The sequence below is a fragment of the Tigriopus californicus genome, chromosome 11 (genome assembly GCF_007210705.1).
Source record: "Tigriopus californicus strain San Diego chromosome 11, Tcal_SD_v2.1, whole genome shotgun sequence".
Lineage (NCBI taxonomy): Eukaryota > Metazoa > Arthropoda > Copepoda > Harpacticoida > Harpacticidae > Tigriopus > Tigriopus californicus.
Window position 1 is genome coordinate 8,922,709 of NC_081450.1, and position 19,778 is coordinate 8,942,486.

At 47.2% G+C, this 19,778-nt stretch overlaps 5 protein-coding genes across 6 annotated transcripts; 3 read left to right on the plus strand and 2 right to left on the minus strand.

Moving 5' to 3' along the window:
- The first annotated feature begins 218 nt into the window (after positions 1–218).
- On the plus strand, positions 219–4,552 carry LOC131891071 (uncharacterized). Its single transcript, XM_059240569.1, has 2 exons — positions 219–3,142; positions 3,207–4,552. Exons 1-2 carry the CDS (start codon positions 449–451, stop codon positions 4,071–4,073), a joined length of 3,561 nt encoding a protein of 1,186 aa, XP_059096552.1. The 5' UTR covers positions 219–448; the 3' UTR covers positions 4,074–4,552.
- On the minus strand, positions 4,500–8,115 carry LOC131891072 (probable DNA mismatch repair protein Msh6). The gene is made up of 2 exons (XM_059240570.1): positions 6,447–8,115; positions 4,500–6,379 (listed from the first exon to the last, which is right to left on the minus strand). The coding sequence occupies exons 1-2, from the start codon at positions 7,801–7,803 to the stop codon at positions 4,572–4,574; spliced, it is 3,165 nt and encodes a 1,054-aa protein (XP_059096553.1). The 5' UTR covers positions 7,804–8,115; the 3' UTR covers positions 4,500–4,571.
- A 1,781-nt stretch (positions 8,116–9,896) lies between these two features.
- Positions 9,897–12,980, minus strand: LOC131889955 (UV radiation resistance-associated gene protein-like). 2 transcript variants are annotated; one of them, XM_059239188.1, is made up of 3 exons: positions 12,209–12,980; positions 11,259–11,360; positions 9,897–11,194 (listed from the first exon to the last, which is right to left on the minus strand). In XM_059239188.1, exons 1-3 carry the CDS (start codon positions 12,426–12,428, stop codon positions 9,990–9,992), a joined length of 1,527 nt encoding a protein of 508 aa, XP_059095171.1. In that variant the 5' UTR covers positions 12,429–12,980; the 3' UTR covers positions 9,897–9,989. The 2 variants fall into 2 exon arrangements, with proteins under 2 accessions (XP_059095171.1, XP_059095172.1); XM_059239189.1 differs by lacking the exon at positions 12,209–12,980 and adding an exon at positions 11,656–11,800.
- Positions 12,981–14,812: 1,832 nt separating this feature from the next.
- LOC131889954 (uncharacterized) lies at positions 14,813–18,395 on the plus strand. Its single transcript, XM_059239187.1, has 2 exons — positions 14,813–14,830; positions 16,379–18,395. The coding sequence occupies exon 2, from the start codon at positions 16,387–16,389 to the stop codon at positions 18,253–18,255; it is 1,869 nt and encodes a 622-aa protein (XP_059095170.1). The 5' UTR covers positions 14,813–14,830; positions 16,379–16,386; the 3' UTR covers positions 18,256–18,395.
- On the plus strand, positions 14,814–16,378 carry LOC131889956 (uncharacterized). Its single transcript, XM_059239190.1, has one exon. It carries the CDS (start codon positions 15,406–15,408, stop codon positions 16,156–16,158), a length of 753 nt encoding a protein of 250 aa, XP_059095173.1. The 5' UTR covers positions 14,814–15,405; the 3' UTR covers positions 16,159–16,378.
- Positions 18,396–19,778: the final 1,383 nt, after the last annotated feature.

The following is a 19,778-nucleotide window of genomic DNA, read 5'->3' on the forward strand; positions in this document are numbered from 1 at the left end:
ATCCCAATAAGTTAAGGAAGTCCGCAAAAAAATCCAATATCAATGACACCTCGACTGGATATTCTTCTGGGAATTTACTGGCCACTTTATGGCCTACAATCGATTCAGTTGATTTGCTCTGAATGAATTCATCTTGGATCCGAGTGACGGTTTTCATTTTGTTCTGATCTGGTCACGCCAACTCTTTTGTACACATGGCCTTTATCCACAACAAACAAACAACCCCAAACAGGGGAACAACAACAATCATCCAATCTATCTATCTATCTATCTATCTATCCCAGTCCATAAGTTCTGTCCAAGTCGTATTCAAGCAGAATCCGAGCATCGTGTGACCAAATGTCCTATTAAAGACTTCCGTTTCTAGTCCGTTCCATCCGTTGTGGGCAATCGGTAACCGCCTCAATCACTCGATATCCTCTCCTCGCCCTCATTCCTCATCCGCTTGATGGACGCCTCAGCCCACCCGCATGGTTCGCAAGACCCGCTTTTGTACGAAATCGTGGTCTTCCAAGAATGGACCGCCTCCGTCCTAAGACGTCATGGCTCCACGGTCCCTAACTCGAGTGCCGCCTCATGGCTGGACCCGCCCAGCTGGTTCAGGGGTGGTTCGAGTTGGTCCGCCCATCATTGGCCAGCCGCCCTCGGTTGGTTGTGGGGCCGCTTTGCCTCGGAAGAATGGTGCCATTTGGGCGCACTTCGCCTCTGGCGTCGCTCTTGTTGGCCGCAATGGAAAATGGCCGTGCGACCGGATTGCCAGCAATGGGTCGTCCTGCGCGAAGACGATTTCGAGCTCTACCAACAGGTCTTGGCTGGCGATCACGGCGACTGGCCCATGCCTAGGGATGACGATTGGGGGGGAACGGGGGGCGGGTATGTTATGGTCCACAAGGAGGGCATCGATCCGGATGCGGAGCCTCGTTTGCGAAGAGTGGCCTGGTCTCCGGATTTGAATTACGTGGTCTGGACTCAAAGTGACGGGTCGGTCCGATGGTTCGACATCCGGGCTCAAGCTCTAGTGCCGCACGTGGTGGCTTCGGCCGGGTTGGGCTGGTCGTTCAATCCGTGTGTGGGCCTGTCATTTTTGGATCCTCGTGGCGATAGCGAGGGTGGGTTGGATTTGTTGGTCGTGTTGGAACAAGGACAGGTGTTGCTCTTCACATTATCGTCCGGACAGGTCCGCTTGTCGGATAGCTTGGATTTGAGATCGTCGTTTCCCAATGGATTGACGGACGCTACGGTCACCAATCAGCATGGTCTAGTGATCGTGTCCGGATCAACGGGTTCATCTCGGTCGACTCTGAAATGTGCCCGTATTACGGACGAGAAACGTCTAGTCCCGTTTGATATTAGTTGGCCGAAAATTGAGGGATTGAAAACGTCGTCTAAGAGCTTTGCCTACAAGATGGCGCTGTCTTGGAATCAAGACCAGTTGGCCGTGATCATGTCGGATAATTCGATTGTGGTGTTGAGTGTCCCGTCGTTTCGATTAATCTCCGTTCTGCCATTGGTGGATCAGGCGTGTCATGACGAGGTCAACCCCCAGTGTGTAAAAGACATTCCGCCCCTACCAGGTACGCCCAAAATGGCTCACGATTTCCTGGCCTGGGTTTCGAATGTCCATTGGTGGGATGATGGGGCCTTGGCTATCCTACGAGTCACGGGAAGCTTCACCATTCTCACTTTAAATGATGGGTCCAATCTATTGGGTCCTCTCCCGGAATTCTTCTCGTTATCAGTGGAAATGCAGAACCGACAGGAAAACGGATTTCTTTTGTTGGAAGAGAGTGACTCGACCGGATCCAAGCAACGTACTTCATTCAAAGTGCTCTACTTTCACAGTTCATCACCTCAGGAGCTATTTTTGAGAAAAATCAGTGAAGGCGATTTCGGTGAGGCCATCATTTTAGCGCGTCACTATCATCTGGATACGGACCTGGTCTACTTGGAGCAATGGCGAAATTCGTCTTATAACAAAGACGCAGTGAATGATTGTCTCGGCAAGCTCAAATCCAACACTTCTAAAATCGTCCAAGCTATAACGACAGTTCCAGACTCTCTGGATGATATGGAGATTCTCCTGAAATACGGCATTCGTTGGGCTTCCAACGCCGATGCTCAAGAAGAAAGCAAACTCATCCTCACTAATTACTTAGAGCGGTTGTATCTGTACGAGAAACTGGGTCGCGTTGGTCAAGAAATATTAACTTTCCACGAGTTTAGGCAATTCACGATGACCGAAAGTGTGCTCCATTTTGCTCGCAATGGGGCTATGGAGCCCTTGCTAACCTTATTGCGTGAGCATTGGACGGAAATCGAGCCCAAAATGACGTACGTCTTGCTACAAATCCCGGAAGGCGTGAAAATGTCCGAAATGGAAGGTGTGCTCGGCTATCTTCAGAATCGACAGGTTCCAGGTTTGGATGCCTGGCTCGTTCAACGAATCCAAAGCTGCATAGCTCGGGGATTTGCTGGAAATGCCATCGCCATAGTGAAAGTTTGTCAAAGCAAGAAGATTGAGATCCCCACCTATTTGTCCACACTCTTGGTTTGCTTTGAGACCTTGATGAAACGATTCGGGGTGGACCTGCTCTCTTTTGACGATTTAGACCAGATGAGTGCATTGGACTTGATTCGGATTGTCTTTCTAAACATGGATAGTCTTCACTTACGGCAAGAGATTGAGGAAGTCCTTTTCCCGCTCATCCAGCAATTGACATCTATCCGACCCAAATATCTACTGGTCCAGGATTTGAATGCAGTCCTCTGTCAACATTTGTCTTCGAATCCACCCAAGGTGTGGAAGACCTTGAATATGTTACAAGTGTTGGGCGGGAGCAAAAGTAGCCCAATCTCTCAGGAGGATGTGCTTATGATGTGCTTTCAATTGGTCGACCACTTGAAAGTGGATGATGAGTCGACTATGGATTCAATTCGTTCATTATTGGCGGTTCTAAACAAGTTCAAAGATCTCCCCGGATACGAAGCAAAGATGAAGCAATGTCGCCAAAGAGCGCTCTCAATCGAAGTCATGATTGTCCACGAGTTCATTCCAGGATCTATGGGAAGTGATCATCTGGTAGAACTCCCACTTTCGGAACGAGATTGGGAAGTTCTACTTTGTTGTTGGACAAAAACATTGGTAAGTTGTCGTGATCACTGAAGGAGCGTATCTAGTTTAGTATATCCCAACGACTCTGTTGCAGGATTGCGATGGGTTTTTGGACCAGTTAGAAACTATGTTGAGAGTTCATTCCACGATGACCTCGTTGGAAAAGATGGATTGTGTGCGGATGTTTCTCTTGAAATTCGTGGATCAAGCCTTCCATACCACCATTGACAAAATGCTTGTATTGAGACATTCCAAAGCCTGGAGCAAGTTCTGTCGCAATTGGGAGGTCTCCCTGTCCGAAGAGGATTGGTCTGACCTAGCGGTGAAATCCTGTCAGTTGCATTTCAAACACAGTCCCACATGCCAAAGTCCGAGCATGTGGTGTGCGAAATCCTGCTTGAATCTGGCCGCCCAAGACAAGTGTGGAGATCCATTGGTGCGATTTTGGACGCATTTATTGGCCCTTTGTGATATCGTCAAGGCCAAGAGCTGGACTGGCTTGGTCACTCCCATGGAGATTTTCAACGGGTGTCGAAAGAACCCAAAACGGTTCTTCACTCAACTGTGCAATAAAGTGGAACTGAAGGAGCGCAACTTAAAACCCCTGTTGGAAATCGCCATGCAAATGGCTCAAGCGGGATGCCCATGGAATGAGGAACAATTGAAAGGCGAAATTTTAGGCAATATGACCCGATCGGCGTTAACGAAAGGCCAACTCGATTTGGCCCTTCACTTGGCCAATCAGATCGCCATTGGTCGCCATTCTGAAGGTGGACAATTGTGCTTCGAAGTGGCCAACACGGTTTTAGCTGCCCAACCCCGATCTCTCGTCTCCTCCGGTAATTCGATCCCGGTCAACGTGATGAGTTTTGCCTTGAATTGGATCCCGAAAGAGGATCTAAGTGATGTGACCAATCAACTTATTGGTTACACGTCGATTGATCGATGGGAACCTTGCTAGAGCAAATGGCCTTTAGTGAATGATTTGAACCCATTTGGAGTTGGCAAAGGTGAAGCCCGAAAAGGTAGAAAGTTCTGTCAGATCTACCTCCTTTTGCTCAGGGGCCTTTCATCCGAAACTCGGAATTCTAGCAACCCCTCACAATTGCTGCACTTTTCTATCAGTCAATTGGAGCAAACTAATAAACTTGTAGCTCCCGAGCAAGAACTTACCACCGAAAATGACGATGAGGCAGATGAGATCGAAGAACATTCTAGTCCCAAATCAATAGAAGAAACTGATTGTCCTGAGGTGGACAAGAAAACTCCAGAACCACCAACATTAGCCACCGCTTCGAATGAGGCTCAATCCCATAGAAATACTTTTCCTCGGGGTCTAATGACTTTGGCAACCCACCTCATGATGAAACGATTGGAAAAAGAGTAATACGATTTTATTAATTTTTATTTTGAATAATACCCCGAATGGTTCCTTGAAAATGCATTGTTATTCGTCTCACTAATTGACCTTGGAAATCGCGATCCGAGAGGCCTTTTCAATAATGTCTTCCGGAATGCCGGCCAATTTGGCCACATTCAACCCATGAGATTCGGTACACCTACCTTTCTTTAACTGATACAAAAATACCACATCTTCATTTTCTTTCATAAAATCCATATAATGTAACGAGATCTTGCCTGGAATGCGATCAATGTAGCGAAAAATCTCGTGGTAATGTGTGGAGAAGAGACCTCGACATTTGCCAGCCAAGAACTCGAGGGTGGCCAAGGCGATGGCGCACCCATCGTAAGTTGACGTTCCTCGACCCAATTCATCGATGAGAACTAAGGAATTCGACGTCATGTTTTGGAAGACGGTGGAGGTTTCCAATAGCTCCATGAGGAATGTGCTCTTGCCCTCCATGATATTGTCACTGGCCCCCATTCGGGAGAATATCTTGTCCACGGGATAGAAAGACATCTCCTCCGCCGGAACTTTGACGCCCAGTTGAGCTAATGCCACTAGAAGAGCCGTTTGACGCATCAACGTTGATTTTCCACCCATGTTGGGGCCAGTGAGGATGAACATTTCCATCCCCAGATCGATGGTATTGGGGATCACCACTCCATCGGCTTCACCCTTTTTGACATAATTCAGGATGGGATGTTGACCTTGTCGGATTTGAATGCTTGGGTTCTTGGCATCGGACAGGATGTGAGGAAGCGTTTTGCTTTCGGAATCGTCTTCATTGAACAGGTATAGACTGAAGAAGCAATCCACTTGAGCGACGGACTTGATCACGACTTGCCAGAGGAACTTGTGAGACGAGAATTGTCGCACCATTTCCGTGACAACATCCCCGTGCATGTCTTGCAATTCCACTTCCAATTCCTCCATTTCCTGGCATAGCGCTAACGTTTCCGACGTTGAGTATCGCTTGAAGCCTTTCTTTTGGGAGGCGAGTGTGTAACGATTATTGGCCTTTTTGGCCAAGCTCTCGGGGACCTCCAATTGAAAGCGATTGCTACCCGTACCCCAGAACTTGAGTGATGTACCGAAATGACGGGATTGCTCTTCCAGAAACTCTTCGCTTCGTCGAGTGACATCGTCTTTTCTCTGAAGCACTTCGTCATAAAAGACGTTAAACCCGGAGGGGATCACGAATGTGTCGTCGCCGTCGACTTTGGACAGAAATCGCGTGAACTTCTCGCAATGACTGTGCACCTCATTCAACGACGATTGCGTCATATCGTGCATGTTTGGTTCAATTTTGAGCAATCGCCGCAAGATGGACACATAGGCCGTGAAGCCGGTTAAGATGGCCTGTAATGACTTGGCCAATCGGCTCGAGAGCTTTGTCTCGTACAAGATGGCGCGATTATCCGGATGATTCTTGGCTTTAAACCCATAGAGGCATAAACGAGCCAAATGCTTCTCCAAGTCACCTAAGCCTTTCATATCAGACCGACAATCCTGAACAATCGAAGCATCCAAGGATTTGAGGATGTCTTGGCGGTGCTTGATCTCTTGCCCATTCGCTAAAGGATGAGCCAACCATTGGCGTAGAAGTCTCTTACCTGAAGCCGTCAAAGTGCGATCGAGCACGTGGATTAGGCCTTTCTGCTCAGGTTTTCCGGGCAAGATATCTAAATTGCAAAGAGCGTTTCCGTAGAATTGCAAATGACTGTCTTTGGAATTGGCCATCAGCACATCCGTCAGAGGTAGGACATCGCCATTGGAGATGACAGCTTGATCAATGAGCGATTCCTTTAAAGTGGTCAGCATCCACAAGAACGCTTGTTTAGAAGACGTTTCTTTGACCAGAACTGTCACGGCGATAGAAGACCCAAGATTATTCAAACATGAAGAGACAATTCATCTTAAATTGCTTACCTGCATGACGGTTCATGAAGTCTTCGGCCGAAAACGGCTTCAAATCATCGCCATATCGTTGCTCTTTCAGAAAGGCATAGTCGCCCTCCAAAGCTGGGGGCGAGGTTTGCCATCGAAGCCGCAAGGGCTGAAATGCGATCAAAGAATCCTTCCACGATTGAGGAATGCTCGGATCCGACACAATTTCCGTAGGACGTACAATCTGAATCAGGGTCAAGATTTCGGCCGTGTCAGCCACCGAAAAGAGCGTGCCGATAAAGAGCTTCATCACCGAGGGCTGAAACACGGCCACTCCTACTTCTGAACAGGAACCGGATTCTTGGCCTACCGATTCCATACTCGGGGGCGTGTAGAGCAGCAACAGACAATCGTCATGGTCCAAGGAGTTAATTCGCGTGCCCGAGGACACAATCTGACAGATTTCCCTCCGAACGGCCTTGGCATCCGGACCTTTCTTGCCCTCCCTTTGAACTCGAGCCGCCATCATTTGCGGGGTTTCGGTCTGTTCAATGCGGGCCACCTTGTACCCTTGACCCACGAGAATATCCACATAGCGTTGCAAGGCGCTTTCGGGAAAACCGCAATGAGCCATCTCTTTCTTCATGAGGAGCATACCGCAAGCTTGGACCCCGATGAGGGCGTCCATGTGGAACAGTTCGTAGAACTTGCCCATCTTGAAGAAGAGCACCGTATCAAAGTGACGGGCTTTCATCTCCCACCATTGCCTTTGAGCCGGGGTTTGTTTGGCTAAAAATTGGGCCGGAACCCGCAGAGTGCCGGGGTCAAAATCCGGATCCTCGGGTGAATGCCCTTGAGCGTCACGCCGTCCGCCATTGAGAAAGTCCCAAGTGGTATGCAAGTACGTCTCCGTGGACGAATTGGCAGCGGGAGTCGGGTTCAAGACCGTCTCGACCTCATCCCGGCTCGAGCAACCCGGGGGGCGACCGAGGCCGAGGCGGGCGGGCGAAGGGCTGGATGGGCCAGCCATCGATGTCTTGGGCGCTGGGTCTGGGCCAGTCGATTTTCGCCTGGGCGCAGATTGGGGTGGGCGATTCTCGTTGGCATCGGGATCCGCCTCCGATTCGTCGTTCTCGTCGTCCTGGTCATCGGGAACAGGACCGCGTTTGATACGTTTGCGGGTGGGTGTGTTCGATTCGGGGGTTCGGGTGGGTGGGGTGGTGTCGGTCAAGACGGGTGAAGGCGCTATGGGGCGCTTGGGCGTGCGCACTGGGGTTTTGGGCGAGTGGGGGGAGCCTCGAGGTGAGCCCAGGGGCGGTCCGACTCCATCACCTTGACCTTGAGCGGTGGACGAGGCTCGGCGATTAAAGAAACTCAGGATCGAGGCCTGTTTACTCATTTTGGAATGACAGCCTTCCGGTTAGAACTCAGACCGACAAACCGATCACAGATTGTGTATCTAGCTCATGAATGAATCTGAAATGAATGTAGAGCTGGTCAAGGTTGCCCTCTAGGTCTTCCCTCATAATCGGGACGCTGGGTTTGAGGTGGTCGTCGTGTGGGCCCTTCTCGTCGTCCAGGTCCCAGTCCACGTCTGACAGAGGCACGTTGGGACGTTGGGATTGGGGATTCGGTCCAGAACTGTAAGAGGGTTTTTGTCCACGATAATGTGGGTAATTTGTGAATAGGTTTCCCCCTCAAACTTGAGAATATCAGGCGCACTCAGTGCCTCCAGAGGGGGGCCGCCCAAAAGCGCAAAAAACGTTTTCTTGTGTGGACAAGGGGGTCAGGGTCCCGTGGGACTTTGTAGGTCATTGGCCTTTGATTGGGGGTAGTTAGAGTTACAGGCAGATTTGAAAGCAATTGGCACGTCGAGCAGACATTCAAGAGGGTAACACGAGGTTCCATGACAACTGGACCCAAGGGACACCTCGAACCAGTACAATAATCAAGCATAATATGCTAGCTCAAAATTGATTCGAATTTATGAAACAAAATTGGAACTTTGCCTCCAAAGATATAAAATCAGAAAGGTATTTCAAAATTACCAATTTGATGGTTGTCTTTTCAAGAACTGTTAATATCTATTTCCATCTAAGCTATATCCTTGCTAGCCAATTGTTGACTCAAGTTTCAACTTTGTTTCATAAATAATATGCTTTTTAGCTAATATGTTGAGCCTATTTATTGAACCTGTCCACTGTGTCGAGTTGTCCCTGGGGTTGAATTGTCCCCAGGGTTGAGTTATCCGATCATCCGTTTACTCATATTTGGAGAAACGGGCTAAGCCATAGACCTCTGGAATAAGCGGACTGCTCCTTAAAACATCGACTTAAACGTCAGTAGGGAAGGACTGGAATCATAAAACATGGCTTAGAAATTAAATTTACCTGATCATTCATTTCAATCAATATTTCCCTTTATCCACTTTCACACATTTTATCTGTTGTTTTTCATTCGGTTTTGACTAATTCTCTTTTTTTTCGACCCCTTCTGTAGAGAAGTAAGGTACGCGTACGCACAAGGCCTGAAAACGCAATCGATTTATGTATTGGTCAAGATCGTGCATATTGCCCCCTGGATAACCTTTCTCTGGACCAAAGTAACGAAATTACAAAAAAAATCGAACAAGGAACAGTAATCCTGTTTTATTTGAAAATGGTGTAACGGTAACAACACAAAATTGTGTCTGGCAAATTTTGCCACAATTACTCAAATGATTTCTCCACAAGTTGAATGACTCTTTTGAACTGAGAAGGAGCTCCCCAATTTTTGTTAAAAATTGAACACTTTTTAAAAGCTATGGGCATTTAAGACTTAGCCCATGAAGGTACCAAATAAATGAGTAAACTCCACAGCGGTAAGACCATACCAGATACTGGCAGTGTTAACTATCGATTTGTTGTCCTAATGTTAGGCTGACACAGATTTGACAGAGTTTTTTATTTGTTATTCCAAGAGTGGCTTTCCCACCAGAATTTGGAAATAGGCTCGCCATTTTAAGTGTTAATGGTAGGCCGAACCACTTTCTGCCACAATGTCAGTCGCACACACAAAGTTGATTATGAGTAAAGGCGCTTTCTTGATTACCAACGCTCACGATCAACAGAAACGGCGAGATTTCGTACTCAGGAGTACATTCTGAGACTTCTTTTTGGAGACATTTGGACGAGTTGAGAGTTACCACTACTGGTGGTTTTCCTTACTTGATAAAAAAAAACTAGTATATCGGTTCTCTCTTTGAAGAGAATTTCTTATATACGCAAATGTCCAGTTGAAACCGTATCGTCTAATATTCTGAGGCCAGTTTTTCAAATCTATTACCTCGGAGTTAGGGGCTTGGACGTTAACCGGTTTGAAAATACACGGCTCAAAGTGGTGAGCGGATGCACATTCTAGATTCTAGGTAACGTCCAAGCCTTAACTCCGAGGTACGAGCGTTTAAAAAAACTGGCCTTTGGATTGTTAGCTGGAGGAGCAAGAAAACTGCTGTGAAATATTTTGTGTTTTATTGACGCTAAATTAAATCATAATTAGCGTGATATATAAGTTATCTGAACAGGGATCAAATAAATTTGGAATTGCTTATGACGAGTTGTGGGGAATACAATTCAATTCTCCTCCCTGAAGGATGGCTAGTAGATTTATCACAGTTTTCTCCCCCGACTTGATCGGAAGTTTGGCATGTCGCATTAACTGGACTATATTTCGGTTTAAAAGCTTCAAACCGTGTTGGACTTGGGCCGGGTCCGAGCCTTTCAAAAACAAGGGATACACGTGCCCATCGCCCGGATCTTGAATTCGTCCCCAAGAGCCGAACGGCCTTAAGGGGAACTTCATGGGTACGTCCTGGAGCTTGAACAAGACCGTCAGAATGTGGGCCATCCACCCATTCAGCACGGACATCGACGTCTCACGCGAACTTAAGGCCTTGGCATCCTCCAACGTGCAAAACTTGATCCAACGGATCGTCATATCCGCCGGGTTGATCGGGTAAATGTGAAGGAATCCTCGCATCATGTTCGATTGGAGCGTTCCAACAGCTTGGCTGCAATGACTTAATCGCTCACGAGCTTCCGTCAAAGTTACCAACTCACTCGAGAGTGACGACTTGGTTTTGGAAAAATCGTAAACTCGAACCGTGAGTGATTGAGAATAGTCATCGTTGGTCACCCGGAGTTGGCTAGCTCGAGCCGTAACTCCCTGCCAACGGTGCAATGCTCGATCGTGCTGGTCTTGTAGGATAGTTAAAGTCACTTGAAGGTCTTCTAGTCGGCGACGCAGTTCTCGCTCGCGATGTCGCGTCGAGCTCTTTTTCTTGCTCATGGCTAGGATTTGACGGCTCAATGACATGTTTTCCGGTTCGGGTCCGGATTGGACTGCTCCCCACAAGGATTGACAACTATGACGATTCTGCAGCTCCTGTTGATCCACGGCTCGACGAATGCGTTGTATTCGCGCAAGTAATCGCGTGTCATACGATGAAGACAGACTAGCCCCGGTCCCAACGCGAGGAACCAGAACTTGGCGATGGCCATTATGCCACGAGGGCAAATGGGTCGAGAGCGTGCCTGAACCACCCGTTAAGAAAAGGACCAAACGGCCCCGCGATGGAACAAAGTTCACTTCCGTGAGACTAGCCAAGACGATGATTAGGGATTGGAGGCACTGAGGTGAGTTTGAATTGGGCGGGTGAAGCCAGATTTTCACCAGGCCGCCTCTTAAGTTATTGAAAGGGGCGGGCATGATCACGCCACTCCACATAATGTACCCCGCTTTCGATAAGGATGCTATGAAAAATGATGAGCGGTTGAAGTTGAAGTTCGGGCAAATATTGAGCGTGGTCGAGCTTACCCGCAGATGAACTCCAAAACGGGGCATCTTCAGCCGTCAGATGCCAGGACAGGCTGAATGTGTTACCCACCTCAGATTGACCGGACTTGCCCTCTGGCATCACTGGAACAAATGGAAACATTGGTGACTAACCCAAGGACCGGCTATTGTAATTCTGGGGCGACTATTTCAATTTTCTAGATCAAATGCCACCACTTCCCAAAGGTGGGTTTCTGAATAAGTCAGTTTGTAACGGGATAAGACCCGTTTTCGAGGCAAGCTGCCGTAATGTTTTGTTAGCGGATTCACTTCCCATCATGCTTCAGTTACTGCTTAGCCGAAATTCAAGCTTCTTCGTGGTATTGAAGTACCACATGCCCGAGTGGCTGCTTTTAACCACTGAAATGGGTGAACCTACCGTCATTCCCGAGCGAATGTAAGGCCAGAATTAATGATGTTTGTGATAATGGAGGGGGAATATCTTGCAATTCGGACACCCATCATTATATGGCAGATGCGAGAGAGCTGCCATATGACTGAAGAACTAACAAAACAAGTCGTTTTCTGAATACAGGAATATAATAACATACTGTGACGAGTCCGGTGAATTTCCTCAAATTCGAGGCCAAGACTCGAGTGAACGCGAAATCGCGTCCGAGCTCAAACCAACACTACTGATTAGCAGGATGGGTGCAGAAATACCGTTGATCGTGAACGTTACCCTTTTGGGCAGATATTCCCCAGGATTCACGACCATCGCGCAGACAATATCAAGGACAGGTCGTCAGATTTCAAACATTCGTCCAGGTCTTGAGTTCCCATGAAACTCCTGTCTGGCTTGACCAGTCCATCAATCATCTCTGGCTCTATTCTCTCCTTTAGATGCTACCTCCCCCCTCTGTTCTAGCCAACCTACTTACACGTACATAAACTTTGTAGGGAACCCCTCATTCATTCATCCACTCACTCACCCATCAAAGCCAGTTCCTTGATGTGGTCCAGTCGACGTTGAGAACTCAGGCAAGACGAGCGAATCTGAATGGGCGGAAACGGGCTGGAGGAGGAGCCCACGCCCACTCCCGCCCCTCTTGAGGCGATGGATGGGAGCAAAACCGAGGCCGATGTGGCTAATGAGGCGGCAGGATCGTCCATGTTGGAGTGGCTGAGCGCGAGGCTGACCGTGGCCACCATTCAACCGGCTGAGTCTGAATCCACCCACATCACCCTCAATCCCGGTCACATGGTCGATTGAGGGGCGTTGGTTTGGAGCCACTCAATCGATCCCAATCCCATATAGATCCAATTGGCCGCCCACTCTCATCCAGATCAATCGGATCTTCGTGTACTTCGGTGGGTGGCGACTTGAACCGTGTCCGTGGGATTGATCACGCTCTTCCTCATTGACTGGCCTTCTCAGCCTTGTGGACCACACTTTTGGATGGACTTGACTGGAAAGGAAACAAGGAATTAAGGAAGGAAGGAAGCCAGCCCTTTGTGCGTCTGTCTTGTCTATCTCGTCTGTCTGTGTGTGCAGCTGTCAGTCTAACAGGCAGTTCTCCCAAAAACACCACCAGTCAGCGTTGCCAGGTCACGAAGGTTTGTGGGAGGCCAAATTAGAGCTCAAAAGCAGTCATTACCAGGGCATAGGAATGTCCCCGGACCTTTAGAATGATGAACTGAGAAAATCGGCCTGCTCTTGGTCATAAAAAGCCTAGGCCACTTTTCAAATTGAAGTAATAGAATTAGAAATGCAGATTTCTTCAATTAAAGGTAGGCCATTTGTTTTACTATTCCCTTCAAAGTGGTTCGTTTCTAAGTTATGCTGTCAAATGCTCATGTTGCTGACCCAGAGCCGGCCATAAATTCGAGTTTTATGTAGTGTTTACAATATAACTTTGAGCATGTCTCCCGAGTTCCCTAAGCATGGTAGTGAGCTCAAACTTGGAAAAGTTCACCTATTCAATCAGATCTTGTGACCGTATCAAGTGCCTAATTGGCATAAAGTGAACGGTTTTGGAGATAGGATATTTTTGCTTCCGTTCACCGCGTCCACATCCCTAGAAGACCGTGGAGTGACCATGAGATCATGGGAGTGATGTCTCCTACGTAACCACTTGGATGTTATTTTCACCGCCTATTTACTCCCAATGGTTCAATTTCAAAATTAGTACTGGAAGGTCCAAAACTATAATCGACTATCCCAAAGTGATGTCAACGACAATGAAATGTCGGAGACCATCGCTTTGTTTCATGGTCATTGAGTTTCAAAAGCAGCCAACTTTGGCAATTTTGGCCTCTATGCTAGAGACCACTTGGCAAAGCTGCCACCATCACCCGATCCATGGAGCACGCAACAGCTGGCTAGGAAGTTTTAAACACAACAAAATCAGGCTAGCCATAAGGCCCTCATACAAATGATTGCCGGAGCGTCAGATCGGAAAATTCTGGACTAAAGGATGAATTGAAGGGATAATAGGGACCCTAAATGCAATAGTATTCATGATGAATACACTATGAACTAGTTCATGGTTCTTTGGGAAGTTCGATATCATATTGAGGAGGAAAACTTCCGATAAGTGGAGGAACTGGTCTATTGTAGCCGCCGTGGGATGCGGCACTGAAAAATGGTGTTCAGTGTCACGAATTTTTGCCTAATCGGGGCGATGTTGACTTGCCATATTCCTGTTCATCAAGTGAATCCTGGTGGATGGTTCAACACCGTTGGACAGTCCATTATGGTCAGTCAAGAAGCATCCAATTGCCTCAAAACATGTCAGAGTGCTAATACCTAAGGAGGGAAGGGATAAATTCGACGATTATTGTTGGGCGCTATCAGGATGATGTGAAATTAACTTTTATGGGATTGTGTCCAGGAACGACGTCATTGACGAACTTCAGTCATAATAACTTCATTATGATTTCGTTATGTTTTAGCCTTGGACCCTATCATTAAATAGCCTGCCATGTTTAGGAACAGCCCTCAGAGAGCCTTCATGCAAAATCCCAGAGCCAGCATATTGAATATGCTTGTATGTTGATATGAATCATTGAGGCTCTGAGCATTCTCGTAGGGTTCATACCGCTCCATGTCTGGCCTGTGTAGCATAAAATGCTATTAAGTAACACTTATTACTTGGCTCAGACCACCATGAAATGCGATTTGACGGTAAAGGAAACCAATTTTTCGTGACTTGGGGTTGGGACTCGAGACTTCGAGACGGTCTCTTGGATGGATCCTCTGTTACATATTTCTCGATTGAATTAAGCGAGTCATCTAGTCCTCAACGGGCCCCCGAATCAATATTATGTTTAGTCCTGGTCTAATCCCATTCAATCATCGAGGTGGTGGGCCAGGTTGGGACATCCCGAGGCAGGGGGACCAAGGGGCCCTAATTGGATGTGATCAGTTGATTGTCACGCCTGAAGTGGACTGTAACCGCTGGAACCGTTGTAACCCTCATGCCTTCTGGCCTTGGGTTCTGGACCTCTGATTCTGAGCGTCCTTGGGAGCGCGCGTTCCCGCCCGCCCGCCAGTGACTGCGCCACTGATTGCGATGAACAACGCTGTCAACGCTGTCAACGCCGTCAACGTAGTTAGTACTCGTCACCACTTATTATTCTACATACACTACAATTGCTTTTGTTATTACTATGTATGTACCTAGTTACTAGGTGCATTCCATGACAGTACGTATATGTTGCGTATGTAGTGAGGAGGGTCCATCTACTCAAGTGGTCACTTGAATGAGCCGACGAGTTGGCGGAGCAGGAGTGGGAGGGAGGTCCATGAGGTCCATGCTGGCTTAGGATCTAAGCAGCACTGACAACAACAGCAACGACAATACTAGCCATGAGTGCGACTTCGTCGGATCCATCCTAATCAGATGCATCCTAAACATTGATCGCGTCCAACCCCAGGCGGATGCTCAGCCTTCAGAGGCTAAAATGCAGGGGTCCCGACCATGTTCCAGTTGTGTGCCCGCGTGCCATTTCAATGGATGATGAATGGATGGATGGATGAACCGTGCCACGATCGGGCGCGCCTCAGGATTTCCTCCTACATAAAGGATCGATCTATGTAGCCTCTTCCCGCGGAGGTCACTCGTCTCCTCTCCTCGTTGCCGCTCTCTTATATCCCCCTATCCACTTGTCCTTGACTTCGCCTGTCATGACCATCGGGGCCCTGCCCAGCGGGGGCGTTCTGTTTCTCCGGCGATGGGCTGGTCGAGGATCCCATGGGCCCAGCCTGATTCCCAGAATGGGTTCTACGAGCGCTGGGTATTACTCGACCGTGCCGCCTGCCGCCGATCGCCCCTCCCTTGGCGTAGACCGTGATCTTTCGCTTTCACCCCGTGCAGCTCAATTACGCCGGGCCGTGGAGGCTCTTAACCCGGCTGATCAACGTCTTTTGGTGCGACATCTCCAAAAGAACTTTCTAGCTGACCCAGCCCCGTCTACTGCTTCTGCTTCTGCCTCGTTCTCATCCCCCGTGTTGCCTTTGGATGTACCCGATGTGCCCGATGTGCCCGATGTACCCGATGTACCCGATGAGCCCGCCGTCCCTCCATTCCGAACCATTCTCGTGTATTCCGTCCATCAAGCGCTCCCGTTCGTGGGATTCGGCTTCCTCGATAATCTCATCATGATTCTGGCCGGGGAATATATCGATCATACGCTAGGCGTGACGCTTAGTATCAGTACGATGGCCGCGGCCGGCTTGGGCAATGCCATTTCTGACGCCTTTGGTGTGGGCTCGGCCTGGTACGTGGAACATTGGATCGCCCGATTCGGCTTCTATCACCCGCATCTTTCACTCGAAGAGCGCGCTCTCACTCGCGTTCGCATGGGTGCCAACCTCGGCAAGGCTTTGGGCGTGACGGTCGGGTGCTTGATTGGCATGCTACCACTCGCTTTCATGTGATTTCCCCGCCCTGGCTCCTTGGCCACCCCAGTTAGCCCCGAGTCAGTCCCGCCCACCGAGACCAAATTATCTAGTCAACCCTGAATTCGCGATATCATCCGTTATCGGACCATGGCGATTGCAAACCTGCTTCAACCAATAAAGAACCCTCAATGGAGAAATATACGGTAAACCTGCGTAGTGAATGTATGACCCTAATTGGTTTTCCGTTTGCTTTCAGGGACGACAATGCCGCCTCGATTAAGTCTGAAAGTGCCCTCCTTGGAGGATATCTGTCTCAACGTGTATTACAAATACATTCAGGATGAAATGGCTCTGATCTGCTCGCTCAAGCAGTTTGAAGACAAATCCGTGTTGGTCAAGCGTTTTAACATGTCGTCCAAGACGTTATTTCAAACGCTACGGCTTCAACTCGAGTGTGGTCTGAGCGGAATCCTCCAAGATATTGTCAGACAAAAGCTTCTGGATCGAATCATCCTGGAATTTCACCGAGAACAAAGTGCTCCCACTATCAGCTCAACGTGCTTAGTTCAACTTGTGGAATTGGTCCTGGATAGCAGTATTATGAACGTTGATTTGGGCATGAACAAGAATTGGCCAGAGTTTGAGGATTTAGAAATCACCAAGAGTCTCTGGACCCTCGTGTCAAGTCGGTGCTCACAAATGAAGAAACTCGTGTTACCCAAAGAGCTCAGCTATCTGAGCAGTTTGAATCCCGTCATCCTGCAAGGATGTCACTTAACGCACCTCACGTTGAAGCGAAATGTGCCCAATAACATGTTCCTGTCACTCTTGGGCTCCCATTGTGTCTCATTAGAGCAATTGGATATCGCGGGGGCCGATGTAGTCACCGATTTTGGCATGGCCTGTCTGTTGCTGGATGATCCCGAGCAAATGTTTCTCGAGTGTTGGAACAGAGAGATGACGGTGGGACAGCCTAAACAATCTCTTCGGGCATATCCTCATCCCCATTTCGACAAACCCATTCCAGATTCCGGCGAGACATTGCTTCGCTCCAGTGTTCAATACTTGCATCTGAAAAGGACTTTTCACGAGGTGCTCAGGGATACAAAGTTCGCCTGGCAGTCGACAAAACTTTGTCGAACGTTGAAGAAGATCCGCCTGGAGAACACCAAGGTCAAAGGTGATGGAGTAGCCTTGTTACTAGATCTGTGCCCCAACATCTATTCATTGGGCTACCTTGTCTTTGCCGCAGCGGGTTTAAAACAGGTTTTTGGAAACGAGCGTAAGGTGAGCACCAAATTCACGGAAATCTTCTACCGAGGTCCCTCCGATCAAAAGCTTCAAACCATGGCCAATTGCTGTCCCAATATCCAAACGCTCTTCCTCGGCAGCAACACGTTGCGAAGTGTCAATTCCAAGGTGTTTCTAGAATGGGCTCAATTGGAATATCTGACCTTGGAAAATGTCATCTTGCGTGACGTGATCTCGTGCCTCAAAACCGTGGGCACCCAATTGTTAGGCTTCAAGGTTCAATGTGCAGACATCTCCTTAGAGGATGTGGCTTTTTTCTGCCCCAAACTGCAATCCTTGGTGCTTCAGAAAGAGAATCCGAGAGATTTGGACAAATCGAGCTCGACTAATCGACAGCCACAAATGAGTCACCTCCGGACTCTGGAAGTGACATGCACTACTTTCCCCAAGGGTTGCTTAAATTATGTTCTGAAGAACTCGCCGATGTTGCGGCAAGTTAAAATTTACACGGTCACAGGACTGTCCAAAGCTGACATTCAAAGTTGGTCCAAATGTGCACCCTCTCTTCAAACTCTATTCATTCAGAACGCGCCAAGCGTAGACCGGGAGGGTCTCGATTTGATCTTGGAAGTGTTTCCCTCTTTAGAGGTAATTGGTGATTTGGGGTCGTTCAATTTGCGCAAACCGACCGACTTGAAACGCCTAATGACTCGAGCCCATGAGGAGGCTTGGAACTTGAAAATTGAGGCCTCCAACTTTGAACCTTCTACGATTACTCTGAGAGAAGAATCCTTCGAGTATCTGAAGAACTTTAACAAATTCCTAAGTCTGCATTGGTTCTACTTGACCGAAGCACCTTTGAAGAAGAAGAAGAACAAGTAGTTAATGCCGATCGGTGATCCCCATTCGCTTCACTAAAAGTGAGCTTTTCCAAAATACCAACCATATTGAATCTTGATAACGTATGTTGCGATCACAATGAAGATGCCAAATAAAGAGTGCCAGCTTCTTCTCAAATAAAATTACCACTTTGTCAAATTAGAACAAGGTATTACAACTACAAACAACGTAGCGATTTCAGGATCCGACGAAACAACATCTGGAATCTGAATATCAAAGTTGCTCAATTGTTTGTTACCTACATCGAGTGTCAAGTAAAAAATATACAGCATAGTATGGTTAGCAGCCATAGCATATTGGCTATCAGACGAATAGAATTACCAAGCTGGACGAATTAGAGCGGGAAGCAAAGCTAACAAATAAGATCAGAAAAATTAGGTGAAACTCAATAAAACTGACGAGTCAAATCTTCTGTCTCAGGGAAAACAATATAAAAGCACAATCTACTTTTAAACTAAGAAACACACCATTTCTAGATTACATATACCATAGATTTCTAGACGCTGGATGTCGGACGACGGACCACTCGGTTGGCTAAACAGTACAATAAACCGGTTTGTAATCAATTCCCAGGAGACCATCCATTGTACTGTTTTACCAGCTGAGTGGTCGGTCGTCCGACATCCAGTGTCTAGAAATCTATGCATATACATACTTCAATGAACTCCAAAAGAATCCTCAGATGTATTGAAAGGAAAGATTATAATCCGTCTAATTGTTACCACTTAAGCTTTATGGGATGTTTGGACTCCCAACAAATTTGAGTTGCCGAATCGAGGGTTGACCTGGAATAATTTGCAAAAACTTGTTGAATTATGTCTTGAAAGATGTTACCGCATTAAGAACACCCACGTATCCTCTATGAATATTAGAAGAAAGCAAATGAAAACAACAAAACAGAGAGCACGAAAAAGAAGTATCGATAACTTTCCACTTTTGGAGGACTACCTTTCAATCTTTAATGGATGCAACCTACTCAATGTCATGAAAAAAGATATGCAAAAAAGTACATGTAGATGTGGCCAAGTATGCAAATAAAAGTGCGTTAAAAATTGTCGATAAAAACATGCAAAAACTCGTTCAAAATGCAAATGCTTGTTGATAACACAAGGAGTGCAAAGAATTAAGTGCCCACGGTGTTCAAAAAGCTTTATCAATTTCAAGTGGTCCAAATTTCATCAATTTTTGGCCCAAAATACACCGGTTCAATGTTAATCTAATTTCCCAAATAATCAATATCGGTTTTCAATATGACAAAAATGAAAGATTATTTTTCTTTTTCTTTCATATTTTCAAGTTAACTTAAAACCTTATACAACCATATCTAAAAAAAAACCAAAAACGCAGATTTTTGAAAAATTATTTTAGAACCGTCCAAAGGGCGTTTAGTTGAGCGGTCATTTCACAAATGTCAATGAAGTCTTAGAGAAGTTATTTTTTAATCAGTTTCAACCAAGTCTCCAAGAAACGACAAAATCTGTACTATTGTTTGTTGTATGATTTTT